General features: G+C 34.6%; 1 protein-coding gene across 15 annotated transcripts in view; it reads left to right on the top strand.

The window, feature by feature from the left end:
- BAZ2B (bromodomain adjacent to zinc finger domain 2B) overlaps positions 1–19,919 on the top strand; it is a 165,142-nt gene extending 145,223 nt beyond the window's left edge. For 10 of the 15 annotated variants that reach the window (XM_075029154.1, XM_075029152.1, XM_075029157.1 and 7 more), the window contains 13 exons: positions 2,000–2,243; positions 3,592–3,654; positions 4,873–5,017; positions 7,658–8,322; positions 8,980–9,256; positions 9,442–9,597; positions 10,058–10,218; positions 11,129–11,439; positions 11,826–11,961; positions 13,596–13,742; positions 15,967–16,226; positions 17,005–17,148; positions 18,443–19,919. In XM_075029154.1, coding sequence (XP_074885255.1) covers positions 2,000–2,243; positions 3,592–3,654; positions 4,873–5,017; positions 7,658–8,322; positions 8,980–9,256; positions 9,442–9,597; positions 10,058–10,218; positions 11,129–11,439; positions 11,826–11,961; positions 13,596–13,742; positions 15,967–16,226; positions 17,005–17,148; positions 18,443–18,596 — 2,863 coding nt within the window. In that variant the 3' untranslated portion in view covers positions 18,597–19,919. The remainder of the gene's footprint in view (positions 1–1,999; positions 2,244–3,591; positions 3,655–4,872; positions 5,018–7,657; positions 8,323–8,979; positions 9,257–9,441; positions 9,598–10,057; positions 10,219–11,128; positions 11,440–11,825; positions 11,962–13,595; positions 13,743–15,966; positions 16,227–17,004; positions 17,149–18,442) is intronic. The other 5 variants (XM_075029165.1, XM_075029164.1, XM_075029163.1 and 2 more) reach the window with 3 other exon arrangements.

The raw sequence follows: 19,919 nt of genomic DNA, 5'->3' as shown, positions 1-19,919 counted from the left end.
GCAGGAAAATTATGCTACCTCTTGAAATAACCTGAACATTTTTTACGTTATGTTGTTGTCATTGGTTTCTGCCTCTATGCTACTTTGGATACAGACTGCTGCCTTCTTATGCTTATGGTGCTATTAAAAAAGAGCATCTTTGATTTATTTCCATCCTTATAATTTTAGTGTCATGCAGGCTTCCTTTAGTGCTTGACAGCAATATATCTCTGTTTTTGCTTTTGGCAAAAGTAGCCTTTTTGCTGCTTCTCATTTCTTTTAGGTATATGAAAGAGGTGTTTGCTGGTTGTTGAACTCCCACATGCCACATTTATTATTGAATTGTCTTCAAGATTATCGTAGTCTAATTTGTCTCTAAAATTGTCCAGTCATGCAGCAGTTAATCCAATCATTGATTAGTGGCTTTATTTGATAGTTAATTCCTGTGTATAGACAGGAATTTCCGGTCCAGATGAAGAGGATTTGATGCTTTGATGTTATTCTCATAAAAACCAAATTTATTTATTAATTTATTTTAAAACTTAACTCAGTGGAAGTCCGAGTAGTACTGATACTCAATGAGACTAAGGCTTTTTGCACCAGACCTGAAAATGTTACTTGCTTCCAAATTCACTGGAAGGCTTTAGAAATTTTTTTTATCAAAAAATATTTCAAATCACTAATATAGCTAAAAATCCATTTGTATTGGAAAAATAAAAGTGTAAAACTTTTTCTAAATTCTCCAGTGGATTAACCACTGCATTAAAAACAAACAAACCGGTCCCCACATATAAAAAAACCAAAGCCCAACTGTTTTCAAGCAAACAGAAGTCCCCTTAATGATTTCTTGCTAATGATCTTTTTAAAAAGTGCTGCTACCAATTGAGCAGTGACGGCTTCATTTAAATCTCTGCTGTTGAGTACTGACTTTGTTTGTCAGCATTTTAGAAGGCTGATACATTTGTCAGTATGCCCAGAAACCAGTACTTCTACAACACTCATCGTACTTGTAGCCACTTGCTGTATGGAATATTGTTTTGTAGGATGGGAAGAGAGAGAAGTGCGACAAGGAAAAATTACTTACTGGTAATTGTGTTTGTCGTTACCATTCTACTTTTCCCATCCTACCTTCTTCTCACCATCTCTTATAAAAATCTTTGTCTTTTCTACACATGTTTATGAATCTCTTCTAAGTCAGTTGCATTTTTGGTCTGCATTATAAGTGACTGGTTAGGCCTGGCTATTTACACCTCCTGTGATTCAGCATGTTTGCCTGCTAGCTCCCTGATAGGTGGAACTATAATTTTTGCTGTGTGGAATCTTGTCTTATAGGCTTTTTATAGAAGAAGAAGGTCTACTACAACCATAATTACTGGTATGTAAGTTTCCCTTTTCTTTCATAAAAGGAAAAATTAGAGTTTGATCGAGTAATCTCCTAGTAATTTAGGTAGCTAAGATTTCTCGGAAAAGAAAGTATGTCCTAGAATAAAAATATCAGCCAAAGGACTAAAGTAAAACAATGCATAATAAATTAAAAAGGCATAAAAATCTGGAAAAAAAAAATTTAAACAAACCTTGCTGTTGCCAGGCAAATGTAAATAATTTCATACTTCCAGTTGAGGATTTTTGCCCCCCCCCCCCCCCCGGTATTTTATAATAATATTTTTAAATGCGTAGAACAAAAGATAAAGAAGTTGAAGTGGTTCTTTCTTCTAACTGTCTTTCCTGACTTCTCAAAATCCCTCTTGTGTTTCATTTCTTCTAAATATTTATGTAATAAAATGCGTCTGGGAGAAACAGAAATTCTATTCGGAACTGAGTAAGAGGCTTAAGGGCTTTAATGACCTGAATTTTTCCTGTTGACTAATGGCAATAAATATTGAGAACATACTATGTCATATTAGAATAGAAGAGCTAATTTGAATCTAAAATGTATGATTTACTTTCAATACATAGGAAGAAAGGTATGTTTATGCTACAGACATACTCCATAATTTCACCCCTTGTCATGTGTTTCAAGGCTTAGAATCATTCATGCCAAGAAAACTGGCAAAAGAGATGCTGCAGGAGGTGGTGACATAGGAGAGGAGCAGCACTCTTTGGAAACACCAACACCAGGCCGCAAACGCAGACGAAAGGCGGGGGACAGTGATTACGATGATGATGACGATGATGACAGTGATGATCAGGCAGATGAGGATGATGAGGATGAAGAGGACAAAGAAGATAAAAAAGGAAAGAAGACAGAAGTTTGTGAGGATGAGGTGAGGGATTTTAAGTATAGTGAAACTTAATTAACTAATAAGTTAAAACTTGTTCTCCTTGTTTCTCTGCAATATGGCACTGCTTCCCCAAAATCTCACAATAAAAAGGAAGTGTAACGTACCTCCAATATTTTTAATTTTTTTGAAAAACTTTATTTTCTGGAGTAATTTTTTCTTTTTTTGATATATATTATAGTATGGGTTGGTATTTGGTGGTTTGTTTTTTTGTTTTTTTGGTTGTTTTTATTTTGGTTTGTTTTTTTTGTTTTGTTTCTAGTTTCTATGGTAGCAGCAGCCCTTTGTTGCTATTATTCTGGATTTATTTTAAGTACCATAATGTGTATAAATTTAAGATAATACCTTAGAGGCATAGCAACAAGTTCTTACAAATTAATACTTGAGAATTAAAAATAAGTAATATTTAGGTATCTAATCTCACATCTGTCCCTTAATGTTTTTCCCTTTCGTACAATCTCCTATTTTGATGCACTGGGCATTTTATAGACAAAAGTCCTGTAACTCCTGTAGAGAGATTAATTTCCTGATACAACGGAAGTTCCACTGCATTCATACTATATGTGGTATTTCAGAAGGCTTCACCCTGGTACAGTTCTACAGAGCCAAGAAATACACGACCAGTATCTTAATGGTGCAGGTGACTGGGAGCTCCTAGGATTTTGGTTGTATTCTTTTTGGAAACCTACTGTTATGCCCAAAGACTTTCTTGAACTAAATTAAAATTCTCTTTATGGAATTTTTCATTTTTAAACTGTGTCAGGAAGAAGGGAACCATAGACTTAAATCATGGGTGCATTCCTCTTCAAAAACCAGTAAGATTAATACTGGAACTTTTATAGCAGACTTGTAATTTAAAGTGGCTCTACAATTTCTTGTAGACATTGAAATAAAATGTAAGTGTGCACTGACCAAAGACTGATTGATAAGATTTTGACAGATTCCATTATTTCATGCAAGAAAACCACTTAGAAATTAATTTGAATATCTAAAAAGCTTCACAGAAACTAGGATTAAATTCTGTTAGTCTTAAGTGTTTGTGTACAAATCAAATTATTTCTTCCAGTAAAAGAAGGTTTTCAGCGAATATCTGGCCACAAGCCTTCTCCTTCATATGCATTTGGGATGGTTTGGAAAGATTCAAGATACATCTTTTTCCAGTTACGTTGTTCCTAATCAAATATATTGAACAAGCACAAAATTTGAACTTCTTTACACTTAGAATTTGCCTCTCATTTTCTGTTACACCTTTTTACTGTAATACTAGTAAGACATGGTAGTATGATTTTATCCTGAAATAAATTTGGCGTGACAGTATGTTTGGTGATTATAGGATGATGGGGACCAGACAGCAAGTGTTGAAGAACTAGAGAAGCAGATTGAAAAACTGACAAAGGTGAGAGGTCGTTTGTCTTTGTTATACTACAAATTTGATCACTGGATGTCATGGGTTAGAATGTTAACCATCATTTTCAGTGCTCCAACTTAATATAAATTGAAATAAGGATCAGCTTTTGTTTCATGAAAATATGAATGATGCTACTGTTCATGACACCTGAATTGTGAGTTTAGTCTAGCAGCACTAAGTGGATATGACTCAAAAGACAGTTAGAAAGCTGTTGATAATATATTCGCACATCTCAGAATAAAAAGTAATACAATTTTTATCCAGACCTAATTGATATCCTTCTGTTTGTTGATCTTAGAAAGTGATGATAAATCTTATGTACAAGAAGCAATGACTTTTCCATTGTACAAATGATTGCAGTTCTCATTCCCTCCTACAGTTGGCTAATTTCTGCAGCTATGTTCCAGGCCAATACAGAGAGCTGTCTTTGCTTCAGATTTTGAAAGAAGAAACAATGGAATAGGAAGAGAAATGTAAATGAGAAAGATAGAATGCTGTAGATAGGGTTACTCATGGCCCATGTTTTTATTCTTTGTATTAGAAAATTTGTCATTTAAGACTTTGTCTCTTGGTTTCTCTCCTTTTCCAAATTGCAGTAAATTAGCAGTCCAGAATTACACCTGACTTCCAGCAGTGTTGATTTAGTAGAGCAAGAATTGAATAAACAAACTGAATTTCTTGTTGGCCCCCCTCAGAGAACTGTTTGTGTTTGAATACAGAATTTATTTTCAGACATTATTGTTCTTATTCTTTTATGAACCAGTTAAAATATCTCATTAGTTTCCCATCAGGAGCTGCAATATCAGCTATCTTCAGTGCTCTGTTTACCATTTGCTGTTATTGTATAATTGGTAGGATTTCAGCAGTTCTTGTGCAATGAAATCTTTGATTCTATTGTTCTCTGAGAGTCAGTGTTAAAAAGACAGGACCTGCCATCACAAAATGTATTTTTAAAGGAAGACTGATAAACTTAAGCTGAACCAGGAAGTGATTTCATTTATTTTTTTAAAGGGAGCTCTGTAAGTAAAATCAGCAAGGCAGCAATTGTGAGTAGAATATCACATAACACACACATGACATCTCGATAAGAGAGCCTCATCATGTGACCCTTGAACTTTTGTTCAGTCTGGCAGCCAGGAGATGTTTTCTGTTATAGTGAATTTTTTTCGCCTACTGAATTATAATGCTTTCCCTTTTTTAAAACAGCAACAAAGCCAGTACAGAAAGAAGTTATTTGAAGCTTCACACTGTTTGCGTTCAATGATGTTTGGTCAAGATCGTTACAGGCGCCGATACTGGATTCTGCCCCAGTGTGGTGGTATTTTTGTAGAAGGCATGGAAAGTGGTGAAGGTAAGAAACATAAAAGAATAATGTCACACCGAGGCCCATACTATGCCAAGACATATTGCCCACCTCTGTAGGCTATAATTTTGTGCAGCACGGTCTTTAGGCTTCACCTTCAACCAGAGGCTCAACAGGCTACTGTCAGTAGACCTCCGTATTCATATGGTGCTCTCTGATGCTCTCTTTTTGTTATAGTTCTATTTGTTCTGTATGTTGCATGGGATATTTTTTGTCTCTCAACTATTTCACGTTTCCGTATGAACTCTGCATGTGAAAACTAGAATGACCACAGAATGCAAAAAAAATTCTTTTCATCTTCAGTTGTTATATTTTGTGCAAATATACAGACTGTTCTGTGCTTGAAAATCTGATATATATGTCTGCAAAAACATGAAAATTATTTTCACACAGTGAAGTACTACTGTGTTTTCTGATCAACAATATGATTTAGCCTCTGTATTTTACAAACTGATTTTTTTTCCAGTCCAGCAAATGCTGAAGTTATTTTTGCTAAAGTTAAAATGTAATTTTGTGGTTGTGACAGTTGTATACTAACTGTGATTGAATTTTTCACACACTTTAAATGGGATAGATGCAGAAAATATGTATTAATCTGACCTTTTTGTGGATATTAGAATTCTTAAACATAAGCCTTCATTTTGGTTACAGAAAAATCCTTACTAATTCCGATATAGATGAAGCAAAACCCCATTACTCTCACAATTTTCCCACCCGAAACAACAACAAAATCTGATATACATCAGAATTGCATTATGTCATGAGAATTGCATCATTTTAGAGAGCCATTTAATTAAAATAACTGTAAGATTACCGCATGGTATGAAATCTAAGACCTGTTTTGGCCCCCAAAATAAACTGTAGAACTTTTCCTAAATCTAATCTTGATCTTCAAGTTACCTTTCTAAAATGGGTAACATAAGAAATAATTTTTCTGTGTCACCTGTTCTGCATTATTTTATGCTCTGTGTTAGGAATGGTTTTGCACATGAGTAGCTGGATGTAGAAGGTAAACTGTCATATGCTTTACTGCTTGCATTCCTTTTGTTCACTATATTTATTATATTTTAACCAGGTGAATCCCCAAATGCTTCAGAAATTGTACACAAAATCATTGAAACACACCTACTTGTCTTAAGATAGTAAAAACAAACAAACAAATGACACAAAAGTTTTAGCCAAGAACTATAGGGCAAACCCATATTTTTTTAATACATTGTCTTAATGAAAGTTTAATCTCCCTGAATAGCAAAATGGACATGTACTTAAGTTCTCAACTACTCCCTCTTCCCTTCAACTCTTAGTTTGCTCTGTTTCAGTAAATTCTACTGTTTATTCACTCCTAATTCCTTTATCTAAACATTGGAAATATGAGACAAACTGTGGAATGATCTGTCCATTTAAAAAATACTTCTCCTCCCTCTTCATGTAGTCATTTTGGTTCTTAACGCTGATACTCAAAGTGTTTATATCTTGACGTACACCATAACTTTGGACACATTTTGAAGCTTCAATGGGAGGGGATATTCTTTAATGAATTATCTTTTTAGAAATTACGATTTTCCAGAAAGAGCAGGTAAACTTTTGTGGATGTTTTGGCCATAAACCATAAGCAGGACCTTTGTTTACTTGCGATTGCAGTATCTGATGAAAATAATTTAAGAAGTTGGAATGTTGGATTTTCTACTTCCTCCCCCTTTTCCTGATATTTTTCCATGCCATTTTACAGTTCTTAAGACCTTTTAGCCTAAGCTGACACATCAGTATAAGGGTAGAAAAGAAATGGTTAAGGAAGACTAGGAGAGCAAAGAAGTAAGAAAAATGTTTTTACTTTTCAGAAAAGATAGATCTTCTGCACCTCATATGTTTGAAGAAACTGGCTTTTGCAGTCAGCTTCTGCTTGTTGTACTTTAAATTGCTTAGCTGTTACGCTGTCTGATCACATCTGTCTGCTTAGGTGTGTGTAGAGTCCCAGTCATCATGTTGGGTGGCTCTTTAAAGTGTTTTAAACTTTCAAGAATGTTGACATTGTTTCACAGTCAAAGTTGTTAATGATTTTTATTGAAAGAGGTAAAATATTTAATGTTGTGTTTCAATATTTGGGGAATATTTGATATCACAACATGAATTTTGGTCCTCCTTTTTGTAGTTGGCTGTGAGTTTAATGAAATGGTCTTTTGCAAAAGAAAGCTTTAAGGCTATAAACATTGTACTCTCTTGATACAAACAGAGGAGTTTTTTGATAAAGCATGAGAGTCTTGCAAAAAGAAGGCTGCCAAAAATTTGTCCCTTTCAAAGACTTCACACTGGCAAACTGCTCCAGACATATATGCATCTTAAGGGGGAATACTATAGCTATGATAACTATGTTGATGTTATTTTTCCTCCAGGTGTTTAACAGGGTTTAAACCTGTGTGTGCCTTGAAGCTTGTTTCCTTCTGCAAAGTGTTCTGTAAAGTGAGAAGTGATTTCATTTAAAAAATAAAAAAAAAAAGAAAAGAAAAAAGACATTGTGATCTAGCACGTGTTGGGCCAAAAATGAAGTAAATTTTATTTAACTGTGATGATAACAATGGTCTAAATTAGTTGGTCTATTATATTTCATCTATGTTTCTTGTTCATTTTTAGGCCTAGAAGAAATTGCAAAAGAAAAGGAGAAGTTAAAAAAGGTAGAAAGCATGCATATCAAAGAAGAAGAATTTGAGACAGAAGAAAAATTACACTGTTTAAATACAACTCACTGTGAGCAAAAGGAAGATCTGAAAGAAAAGGACAACACTAATTTGTTTTTACAAAAGCCTGGGTCATTTTCAAAACTAAGCAAACTGTTAGAGGTAGCAAAAATGTCACCTGAATCTGATATTATGTCCCCAAAACCTAATGGCAGTGCAGCAAATGGCTGCACGTTATCTTACCCAAGTAACTCAAAAAACTCTCTCTGCAGTCTTCAGCCCACTGTATCACAAAGCACCATTGAGAAGTCTGATTCTAATAATCTTTTCAGTCCTAATGCAAGTGGGACAGGAAAGTTTTACAGTTCTCCACTAATTCCAAATGATCAATTGTTAAAGACTCTTACTGAAAAGAGCAGACAGTGGTTCAGCCTTTTACCGAGAATACCCTGTGATGACATGTCAGTTACCCATATAGATACACCAGCTACTACAACTTCACTTACTCCTCAATCACATCCACCATCAAAGTCACCTTCACCTGTTCCTTCACCTCTTCTGGGCACAACCTCCGCACAGAGTCCAATGGGATTAAGTCCTTTTGCATTGTCACCACTGCAGGTAAATAAATGAATTTTTGAACAGTCTGAATTTGCTCTGCTTATTTGGGAAGAATTTCTGTTTAGGCAAATTGTTTCACAGAAGTGCTATCATTATATCTTCTTTATTTTTTTCTATTACTGCTATTATTATTATTACTACTATCACTACGATGATGACGATTATTATTATTGTTGTCATCATCATTATCATTATTATATTATGTTATATGATTCTGTTAATAATTAATTCCATGTTGCAGATGTTGTATAATACTTGAAGTTTTTTTGATAAAAAAAGATTAAGATAGGTAAAATTAGGTAAGCCAATATATGATACTTTGTACCTGTATTTCAGTAATTTAATTTGGCTGTTAGAAGGTTGGCCACTGGTATTAAATGAAAAGCAAATAAATAAATAAAAACTAGTTTTCAGAAAAGTGACACACCACACCCTCCCTTTAAAAGCTATTATTTTTTAAGCATTAGCAGGTCCCTAATTAGGAGTATTACATGTTAGTGTTATATTAGTTTTTCTTAAACTACTCAAGGTACTGAGTAAAGGCCTCCTTTTTGTTTTGATTATTGCTTGACAAATAGCATCTTAGTCATAATTCAGGTTTCTTGGTAATAATTAATAATGGTAGTTGTGATTGTGTTAACAATATATTCTGTGTAGCAGATGAAGACTGGACTACCTATAATGGGACTTCAGTTTTGTGGATGGCCTACAGGAGTTCTTACTTCAAATGTTCCATTTTCATCTCCTTTACCTGCTCTTGGATCAGGGTTGGGATTATCAGAAGTGAATGGTAACTCCTTCTTGGCATCTAGTGTTCCTGCAAGTACAAGTGAATCACCAGCACTACAAACTGAAAAAGCAGCTTCTGCCCCTTCTACAGCAGTTGAAGTAGCCAAGCCAGTAGATTACCCTAACCCAAAACCTATACCAGAAGGTAAGTATAATACAGCAGTAAGATAGAACTATGTGAAGGATAATTTCTACAGTGCCACTACGATGTTAAAATTTTTTTTTTTTATAATTTGCCTGTTGAATTTCGCTAGATCATTTCTCTAATCTGATTGTGTGTGATCACATAGAAAATGCCTGCAAAATGTTCATATGCTTGTCTTGATTTAGAAATGCAGTATGGGTGGTGGAGGATTACTGATCCAGAGGACCTAAAATCTTTGCTTAAAGTGCTGCATCTCAGGGGAATAAGAGAAAAGGCCTTACAAAAGCAAATACAGAAACACATGGATTACATCACCCTGGCCTGCATCAAAAATAAGGATGGTATGTAATTGATATTTATGTTACGCATGATGTTGGGGCATAAGACAACTGGCAGAGAGCTCTTTGAGATTTGTTTAAGTACAGGGTTAGAGTAGCAGCTGGAGAAGAAAAGTAAAGGTCTTGTCTGTCGTTGCCTTTCTACCAGCCTTGTTCTGGGAAGTGACAGGACTGGAGAAATCCCATTTAATATAAAATGCTCTAGTAGCATAAGCGTTGGTAACCTTTTTAAGCTTTTCCCATCTCTGTAACACTCTTGCTCAGCCTCTCCTTCCCCTTCTTGCCTTTAAATTGCAAGTTTGAAAACCTACAGAATTTGTTGTCCATATTGGGTATCTTAAGAGTAGTACGCTTTTACAACTGTTCTTCAACATTTGGCTGGAGTGACAGGTATATCAGCTTGAATTTACTCAGAGAATTTATAATACTAATTAAAATAATAAAAATGTGATTCTCAAAACAGTTGCAATTATTGATATCAATGAAAATGAAGACAACCAGGTAACTCGAGATGTTGTGGAAAACTGGTCAGTAGAAGAACAAGCAATGGAGATGGATCTTGCTATTCTTCAGCAGGTGGAAGATCTAGAGAGGAGAGTTGCATCAGCTAGTTTACAAGTTAAGGTAAAACCAACTTTTAGTAAAATGTCTCTTTATAAAGTAAGTGGTAAGAATTTGAAGTAGACAGTAGCATTCCTTTTGCAGTTGGTAAGTGCCTTCTTGTTCCATCTCTAATTGTCTGCAAATAAAACAAATCCACTGCAGCAGTATCATGGATATTTGTGTTTGAAACATTTTATTGCAGTGAAATCTTCAGCTGAAGATGCTCAGAATGGCAGTTCCTGGAGACTGTTCTTGTACAGTGTGCAGTTCCCTGCACATTTTTGTTAACCTTATATGGATGCAAAGATTTTATTGCAGATAGACTGCTTCATTATAGTGGCTTTTGCCACAGTTCTGCCTGGTTTGGGTGATTGTTGGTGTTAATGCTTTCAGAAAAGCCTACAAGTTTGCTTGAGTATTGTAGAGTCATGGAGAACATGTGATGGTTGTGAGTGTGAAAGAGTTAAGAATTCACTGGCTGTTATTACAATTTGGAATTTTTTCAAGGTGGGTGTACGGATATCAAATTGCATATGTTTGGTTATAGTACAGATGTACTATTTGTGATCTAGTTTGTTCTAGGGGTGGATGTTATTTCTGTGTGACCAATTGATACTGTGTTCTGAGCCTGTTGGACAGATAGACCTATTGTGATGTTTTGACCAATAGAACAGGATACTTCAAAAGGAGATAAGAATGCAGGCTGTTTTAGAAAGTTCTCTTCAGAAAGTCTGGTAATGCTTGTATTTTTTTTGATTAATTATTTTAGTTCTCTGGATATTTTGGAAACTGTCTCTACAGATGGATTACAAGTAACCAAGATCTACTGGAAACAGCACTTCAGTTAGTTTAGATTCCATAAAACAGTTCCTCTGTGTACACACTAAGTTAACAGCAACCAATAAATGCACAAACCTTTCTATTAACATAGGGTTGGCTGTGTCCTGAACCCGCATCAGAGAGAGACGACTTGGTATATCGTGAACATAAGTCAATTACTAGATTGCGCAAGAAGCACGATGGAGATTGTGCTGGAGGCGAAGAAGGCAATACCAGCTCTCTAGAGCGGACGAGTGACAACCCTCTAGATATAGCTGTAACCAGGCTTGCTGACTTGGAGCGGAACATAGAGAGAAGGTATCTGAAGAGCCCCTTAAGTACCACCATTCAGATCAAACTGGATAATGTGGGCACAGTTACTGTCCCTGCTCCTGCACCATCCATTAGTGGTGATGGTGACGGGTAGGTTATTGAGATTAACTTGAAAAATTATTGTGCTTCTTTGCTAATTGGAGCCTATTTTCTTATTGCCTGTTATCTATGTACTTTCTTGTATGTCTGTGATCCATATGGATCATGTTATTCTGCATGGTGCTTTGTAAAGATATTTTTTGTTACGTTTGTTGATAATCTTGCGAAGTTATCTTACATTTAACTGGTTGTGACTAAGCTTTGAGGCACGTAGCCACAGTCTGTGCACTACATGAAATTTAGTTGCTTAAACCTTATACTTACTGGCTGTGTACGTTTTGTCATTGCTTGGCTTTCAATGTGATAATGATTGTTCCACGTTTAAACATAAGCAAACATGGATGTGACCTACTTAATTTCTCTGTATTTCAATGCAGAACTGAAGAGGATATTGCTCCAGGGCTAAGGGTATGGAGAAGGGCATTGTCAGAAGCACGCAGTGCTGCACAGGTAGCTCTGTGCATTCAGCAGTTACAGAAATCAATAGCATGGGAAAAATCTATTATGAAAGTTGTAAGTGTTTTTAATTTTTTATAAAAAAATACTGTAACTAAACTATTTTTGCTATATCCTATTTTTCCCACTTGAGGCATTTTAAGATACCATGGTTAATAATGTGTTTCTTATTACTGCATGTAAAACTTCATACAGTTAAACTGTACATTGAGCACAGATAGATATAAGCCTAAGGGAGAAGATTGTCCCTTGCTTGCCAAGTTCAGCATCCTGATCTTTCTAAGATAAAAAGCCCCTGTAACTGGTTGCTTTATTTAAGATGGTAATTACTCCTTGTTGTTAACATTTAGGTAAGACAGAGTCACTTCTGGCTCCATCTGATGGAAGATAACTCTATCTGATGGAATATTTCTGATTTCATCCGTGACATAAGCTTTATGGAGGGTCAACCTTACATATCCCAATTAAGGACTTCATTTTTCAGAACGCTGAGATGCTCCAAACCCGTGGCTTCTTTGCATGCACACTTCTCACAACTGAACATACAAATTGGGCAAGTGTGTGAGCAAATAAGCTGCAATACTTGTTTCCTTGTACATTTAACAAGTAGATCTGTGTTAACTGCATGTGTCAAAATTTGCATGGACTTTTGAACTTCAAATTTCTGAAAACAAAAGTATTACTACAGCAGTAGTGATTATGATGTGATTAAGTATGGCCAATGCTATGTAGTGGGTGGCAAGTAATTCTTCCATTAGTGGTCTTTTCCCCAATTTTTTAAATTTCTGCCAGTCCTGTATAGATTCTAATTACATCTGGACAATTAAGAGATGATTTAAATAAAAACTATAGTGTAAGGCTGTACCTATGGGTTTATATAGCTATAAGTTTAAAGCTCTATCTTTAGAGCAAAAAGTTTATGAATTTAGTAGGAGCACCTGAAAAGGCACTTGAATGTTTCAATGTGTAGTACTTTATTATCCAGAAAAAATGTATAGTATCATTCTCAATTTGATTGAAATGTTCTATGCATTTACTTACACACTAAATGTAAGTATTTGGTGAAAACGTGGAGATCTTTAAGTTCCTGAAAAAGAAGTCCAGATACAGAAGAGTATCAAAATCACACAACGTATGTAAGAAAATTGACAATACATTAGATATTTTTAAGTTAGTGTGAATTTTAGGAAATGCTAGGATCATTTGTTTTGCCTTACTGAATTTGTTCATGGTGGCCTTTGGATAAGATCCTTACTGATTATTGTTTGAAAATACTGTTATAAAATATAGATTATTTTTGTGAAATAGCAAGTTATATATGCAGTATGGGCATAAATGAAGAGAAAATTCCTGAGATAGTATGTGTGGGCCAAGTGATTTGATGGGTATAAGATACCTTTCCTTCTCATGGACATTAATGAAATATAAAAAGTATTCATAGTTTTGTGTGCTGTAGGACACCTATCTTACAGTGAATTGCTTTTCAAATGTGTTCCCAAATGTAGCCTTTAGATTAGTTCCTCACATACTGCATATATTCTTTTACAAATGTGATCATTAGTAGACTCTATTGTGGTAAAATGAAAGGAAAATAATTTTGAGAATGAATTTGTGTGTTTGGAAGGGAAGTTTACCATTCCTGTGTTTCAAATTTTAAAAACTGAATGAAAGCCATTTTTCATGTATTATAGTACTGCCAGATTTGTCGAAAGGGAGATAATGAGGAACTGCTGCTCCTTTGTGATGGTTGCGATAAAGGCTGTCATACCTACTGCCACAGACCCAAGATCACTACCATACCAGATGGTGACTGGTTTTGTCCTGCCTGCATAGCAAAGGTAATACTAACCATAAAGGTGAAGTGACTTAGAGTGACCTTTTCATAGATGGTAGAGTTACAGGTCTACCAGTGCTTTTTTCAATGAAAATAATGGTCTGTATGTTTTGTTGGGCTGCCATTAAATAATGAGATTAATAGTTTTATTTAACTTGGATTTTAGTGGCAGTAAAGGCTACAGTTTTATTTGTTTTAAACTGTATTTTTTTTAATATAAGTAGGTACAGAATTTTCTTGCTGATTCAATACCCTAGTTTTTTATTTCTCTTTTAGAATTTTTTCAGTTTGTCTTTTGAGCTTCATTGTTAAGTGTTGACAAATCTTAGATTCTGTTTGAAAAGAAAAATCAGAGAAAATATGTAGTAAATATTTTTTTGTCATTTTTGTACAGTATGCTTTAGTTTTACTTTTTTGACACACAGTACATTTGAGAGAGAAGCTTTATATGTTTCTTGTGTGAGGTTTGTGGGTTTTTTTTCCCCTCCCAAGGAAAATAGTCTAAATAGAAGTTTAGGTTAGTTCTATTCAAATGACTGAATTAGCAGTTAGTATCATTTAAAAGTCCACAATTTTTCCATCCCTAGTTAGTCCTAAAATTAAATTAATTTTTTGCTAAACTTTAGTTATGTTTTCTACCACTACCTGTGAATACTATAACTGGAAGAAAAAAGTAGCTTTACAGTAAATACTCAATTTTATATTTTCTCTGGGTATTGTCAATGTGCATCTTTCACAAAGTAATAAGGAAGATAAATTGTTTTCTAAACTGTTATGTGTGACAGAAGTAATAAAAACAGGTTACTGTTGAGCATTGATTGTGTAGTAGTTTATAAGGGGTTAACTCGTGCTGTAACTTTTTCTGTCATTATAATGGTTTATGTTACAACTTACCTTGTTATAAAGATAGAAATTATCCTATCATGCTATAACTTACCCCATCACTCCCATCACTTCTCTTGATATCTCTCCCACCCTGCCCACCCCCCCAAATAGCTACTGGGTTTAGTATAACAGAAAAATGTTTTTTTCTCAGTTTTTTTTTTCTGTCCTAAATTTGGCTAACAGCTGGAGATTTAAAGGCACCAGAAATTTAAGGTGAAATTCCAGCAGAACCTTAAAACATGTTTGATATTGATTTATATTTCTGCAATATTGATTTATAATTCTGCAAAACATTGAAACAGTTTTGTTGAAGACTTCATATAAACTATGCCATCCTAATTTAATTTTTTTTCTTACCTAAAACAAGAAAAACATCAACATCTGCCATTCTCACCTACTTAGAATTAATATTCACAGAACATCTCAAAGTTAGGCCTTAGGTGATGACAGCTGATCTGTTCTCATTGCTTTACATTGTGTTTTTAACCAAATGGCTGAAAATCAACATTCCTCTTCAATTGCCCTGTGAACTGACATACTTGACTGTTTTTCTATCCTTGGACCAAGAACAGTCATGATACAGAGTAGTGTTTAGAGAGTACAATTATTTACAAATCTCTTCTAGTGTTCTGTGTTAAGCAAAAGGAATTCTATACACAACATATTTTTCCACATTCATGCATTCATTCATCATGTGATTTGTACAAACTGACTACATTTCCCACCATGCTAGTTACAATCAGTGCCAAATGCTTAATTAAGTTAGTTATGACATTCGTGAAATAAAGGGATTGTGTAGTAATGGCTTCTAGTAGGTAGTAAAATCTGCATTTTCTTGTATTGTCATACTCCTTTTATGTTCTCCTGTAGTTGTCTTGTAGCCAAGCTACCTGTATCTTTCATATCTAGCTTTTAATCTTTAAATCAGTTGATCTTGTCCCTGACTTTTTAAAAACTCTTTTCCAGTTTTCCATATCTTGCAAATAATATGGTTGCTTGAAAATGAATATACTATTCCAGCTGTAGTTGTATCAGTCTTTTAGGAGCAGACAAATAGTTGTCTAAAACTCTGCTAGCCTTGTTTGTTAGGAGGTACTGTTTTACCAATCTGAAGGTCAGGTGCTTTTATATTGTCACAAGCTGAGAACCTAAATCACTAGTAACGGGAATTTCTACAGCCTTACTTCCCTTTAGAGAAAAGCAAAAAGTGAATAATCTCTGATACGAAACATTTCAATTGTTTTGGTGCTTCTGTCTGTCTGATCTTCATTGCTGTCTATAGATAATAACAGAGGTTTCTGTAATTTCTTGGTTATTGCTTATTTCAGTTCTCTCTATTGTAGGCAAGTGGTCAAACTCTAAAAATAAAAAAACTTCAAATCAAAGGGAAAAAAAGTAATGAACAAAAGAGAAGCAGGAAATTAGCAGGAGATACAGAGGATGAAGATTCTGCAACTACAAGCGCCTCCTTAAAAAGAGGAAAAACAGACCCTAAAAAAAGAAAAATGGATGAAAATGTTTCTGTAAGCCAATTAAAGCAAGAAAATTTCACTGCTATTAAGAAACCTAAAAGAGATGACTCCAAGGACCTGGCTATATGCAGGTAAAGTGACAAATTTTAAACCTGGGTAAGTGTTGAAACAAGTAGTGCCTGATTGCTTTTATCTGTGTTCTGGGGAACAAGAACCGTATTCTTTATCATGTGTCTCATACAGGTTTGTGATAATGTATATATAAAAGGATTTAACATGTGCGTGCTGGGAGTAACTGCTATGTTTGGTAATGAAGCCCAAGAGGAAAGTACCTAATGTTAGAATGTGGTCTGTGAAATCTACTCCTCCCTGCCCTTCCAAGAATGGGAAGAAAGAACCCTGATAGCAGTGGTACTGACATTTTTCTCAAGTGTAGCAAAGATGATTATCCACTATGTCCGAAAGGGGTTGCATTACAGAGGAGGAGACAGTACAGTAATATGAATGCATCTTCTTTTGTAATACTGCTGATCAGTCAAAAGTGACATAGTTTAGCCTCGTCACAGTTTTGGAAAGCCAGTATTAGCACCTGTTCTACTGGTTTGCAAATGATTTACATTGAGGTTTGAAGTATAGAAGTTGCAGGGCTGTGTTTTTCTTTTAGAATGTTGATCACTAGAATTTCATCTTGTGTAGGTTGCCTAGAGAGAATGCTATTTTAAATACTCAGTTAAGATGTCTATCTTTGTCGACATTGTTCTCAACCTTGCACAGGGCGCAGAATAAAGTGCTTTCCTTTTATAAAGTGAATAGCTTGGCAGTACATGATGAATTTATGGAACAGTGAAAAAAATTATGTGAATTTATGAACAGCTTAAAAATACTGATTTAAAACCTTATTTTATCCAGCATGATTCTCTCAGAATTGGAAACTCATGAAGATGCTTGGCCTTTCTTACTTCCTGTAAACTTGAAACTTGTTCCTGGTTATAAGAAAGTTATTAAAAAACCTATGGACTTTTCCACCATTAGAGAAAAGCTAAGTAGTGGACAGTAAGTAAACCTATTGTAAATTTTACTTTACCTTTTCAAAATATTTAAACATTGAAATACAGTACATTTTTAAAAATTAGTTAAACTATTTTGATCTGCCTGCTCTGGCATCTCTGTGATGACTTTTACAGTCAAAATAAAAATTCTTAACTGTATACTTTTGTCTTTGCTATATCTAAGTGAAATAGCATATCAGGTGGGAGAACCTGTGGAACTGGCTGGAAAACAATAAATCTGCCAGGTCACACACACAAAATAATCAACAGGAAAAAACCTTTTTTTCCTTATCTTTTCTCATTGAGACATCTTAGAGTTGTTACATGTAAGCGGGAACCAACTGTGTGGGCTTTAAGCTAATGGAGTCCCTGTAAATAATGTTGTAGCTGTGGAGTGAATCGGTACCCCTATTGTGAGAAGCCAGGTAACATTCCAGTAATGGTGGTTAATCATTTTATAGTCCCAGAATTAGACTGCACAACTTCTTAGAAAAGAAAAAGACACTTTATGCCTCTGTTCCCCTTCCCTCCTTGTTACATCTCTGTGCTCTAATGACTCCCCACCACTAAAGAAAATTTTGTCATCCATGATTGACCCTTTTCAGCGTCTGTCAGCTCCACACAAAGCAAGTTTCCTAGGATAACACAAGGGGATTTTTAACCTCTTCAGGCTTTTTCTGCCTTGAATCTGAGATTTAAATGCTCCACACATGCTCATTGGTATTGGCAGACTTGTAACTTCTACTGTGTTTCTTTTTAATAATTCCTATGAATATTGGAACACTATTTGGGCCATGTATGTTCAGGATAATAAAAAGAGTAACAAAGACAATGTTACAGGATTGATCTGGGCAGCCTTATATTGTTCCTCTTTTAGGTAAATGCAACTGTACTCAACCCTTACTTTGAAAGGACTTGAGCCCAAGAATAGATGAATAAATGGAAAATAGCCATAGCATTTTAAATAGAAAGCTATTGAAGGGATGGGGGAAGCTAATTTAAAAAGTTTGTTTTCCAATACAGGCTTGAAATTCTACCTTACGGAGTTTCGGAGGAAAACAACAAATTCAACGATGAGAGAGTTTTTCCTTCCACTGATGTCAATTTTCTTGTTAATATTTTAAATTAGAATTAAAAAAATTAAAAGTATAATTCACATGTAAAGTATTCACTGAATATTCTGAATAGGCTGGTTGTAAATTCACTAATGTTAAGGTAGCTCTTTCTCATGTAGTTGAAGTATTTTTCCCCTTTGATTTTCCATGTTCCAAAAATCATTTACCTTTTTCTTCTTTCAGGTACCCTAATCTTGAAGCATTTTCGCTAGATGTCAGGCTTGTTTTTGACAACTGTGAAACCTTTAATGAAGATGATTCTGACATAGGCAGGGCTGGCCACAACATGAGGAAGTATTTTGAAAAAAAATGGACAGAGATTTTCAAAGTGAGCTGAAGTTACCAGAACTCTTTTTTCTTTTTTTCTTTTTTTTCTTTTTTTTTTTCCATTAAATGAGGACTGATAAGACCAGCAATGTGAACTGTATTTACATGAAAGTGCAAGGCACATGCATAACTAATGACTGGTTTTTTTCCTTTAAAATATCACAGAGTTGTGATACTAGTTCTAAAGGCTTCACTCCTACAGCAACCATGGCCCCTTGGTTATTGGTTTGTGTGTTTTAACAAACTAATTTAGGTAGAACAGGGAAGCACACCCAAAGAATTTCAAAGAAAGGGGTGTTATAGTGCAATAGCAATTTAAAATATATCAAAACGCACTGAATATTCAACCACCAGAGCTCTACTCGGGGAAATGATTCTCTTTTCCCTTTCAATAAATATCTATTTTTCATTTTTTTACTTTGTAGTTTATTTTTTAGTGAATGTATTTAATTTTATGAATTATTTATGATTATACAGCATTCAAAATCTTCGTTTTCTGTGAAAAGGAAGAATTAGAAAATTGCTTTAAATCTTGAAAATACAACAAGGAATGTTTTAAAATATAAAACAAAGCCAAGTAAAACTGTTTACACTGATGTGCTGTAAAAGCACTAAAAATTAAACTTTACTGTAGAGTTACAAGTACATTTATATATATGTTGCTGCATCACTTGTGTAGTTAAATTGTATTTCAAGACAGTGAAGAAGAATTGAGACATGTATATACTGTTCATTATTGTTTATATTAAGTCTTGTTTTAAATATGTATGATGTGTACATATTGTTTGCAGACATTATTGTTTATGCCTTAGGAGGACGGTAGCATTTTATTTTAGTCTTAAGGTAATTATAGCTATATGGCTTGTACAGTAATTATCCTCTACCAACACTGTGGAGTCTCCTTAATCTTGGTAGTGCCTGCCTTTAAAACAGGGTGTAGGGGATATTAGTTTTCCATTTTTCTATTTTGTTATATAATTTCAAGCCACCACGGCCTCAAATTCAAGTATAATCATTTGTATCCATGTGGAATAAAATTGTGACAATTTCCTACGCACACAGTATTTTTTCATAGAAACATTTCCCTCCATTTGCCTTGCCACAGAAATAACAAAAAAGACATTTGTAACCACTGTGTTTTATCTACTGTGTGTTGTGGTGGCCTGTTGGGGCAGATAGATCAGAATTTTTTTTGTACTAATGTAAGAGTACTTGAAGTTTTATTTAAAAGAAATGTTGTGGAAAGGTAGCATTCTTTTTCTTTTCCTTTTTTAGGAGTGTTATTTTTCACTAGTATGTGTGGCACGGATACAATAAAAGACTGTTTTGCAAA

The sequence above is a fragment of the Buteo buteo genome, chromosome 5 (assembly GCF_964188355.1).
Source record: "Buteo buteo chromosome 5, bButBut1.hap1.1, whole genome shotgun sequence".
In the NCBI taxonomy this organism is placed as follows: domain Eukaryota; kingdom Metazoa; phylum Chordata; class Aves; order Accipitriformes; family Accipitridae; genus Buteo; species Buteo buteo.
Note: the sequence above shows the minus strand (reverse complement) of the source record. Positions and strands in the feature narration are given on the sequence as shown.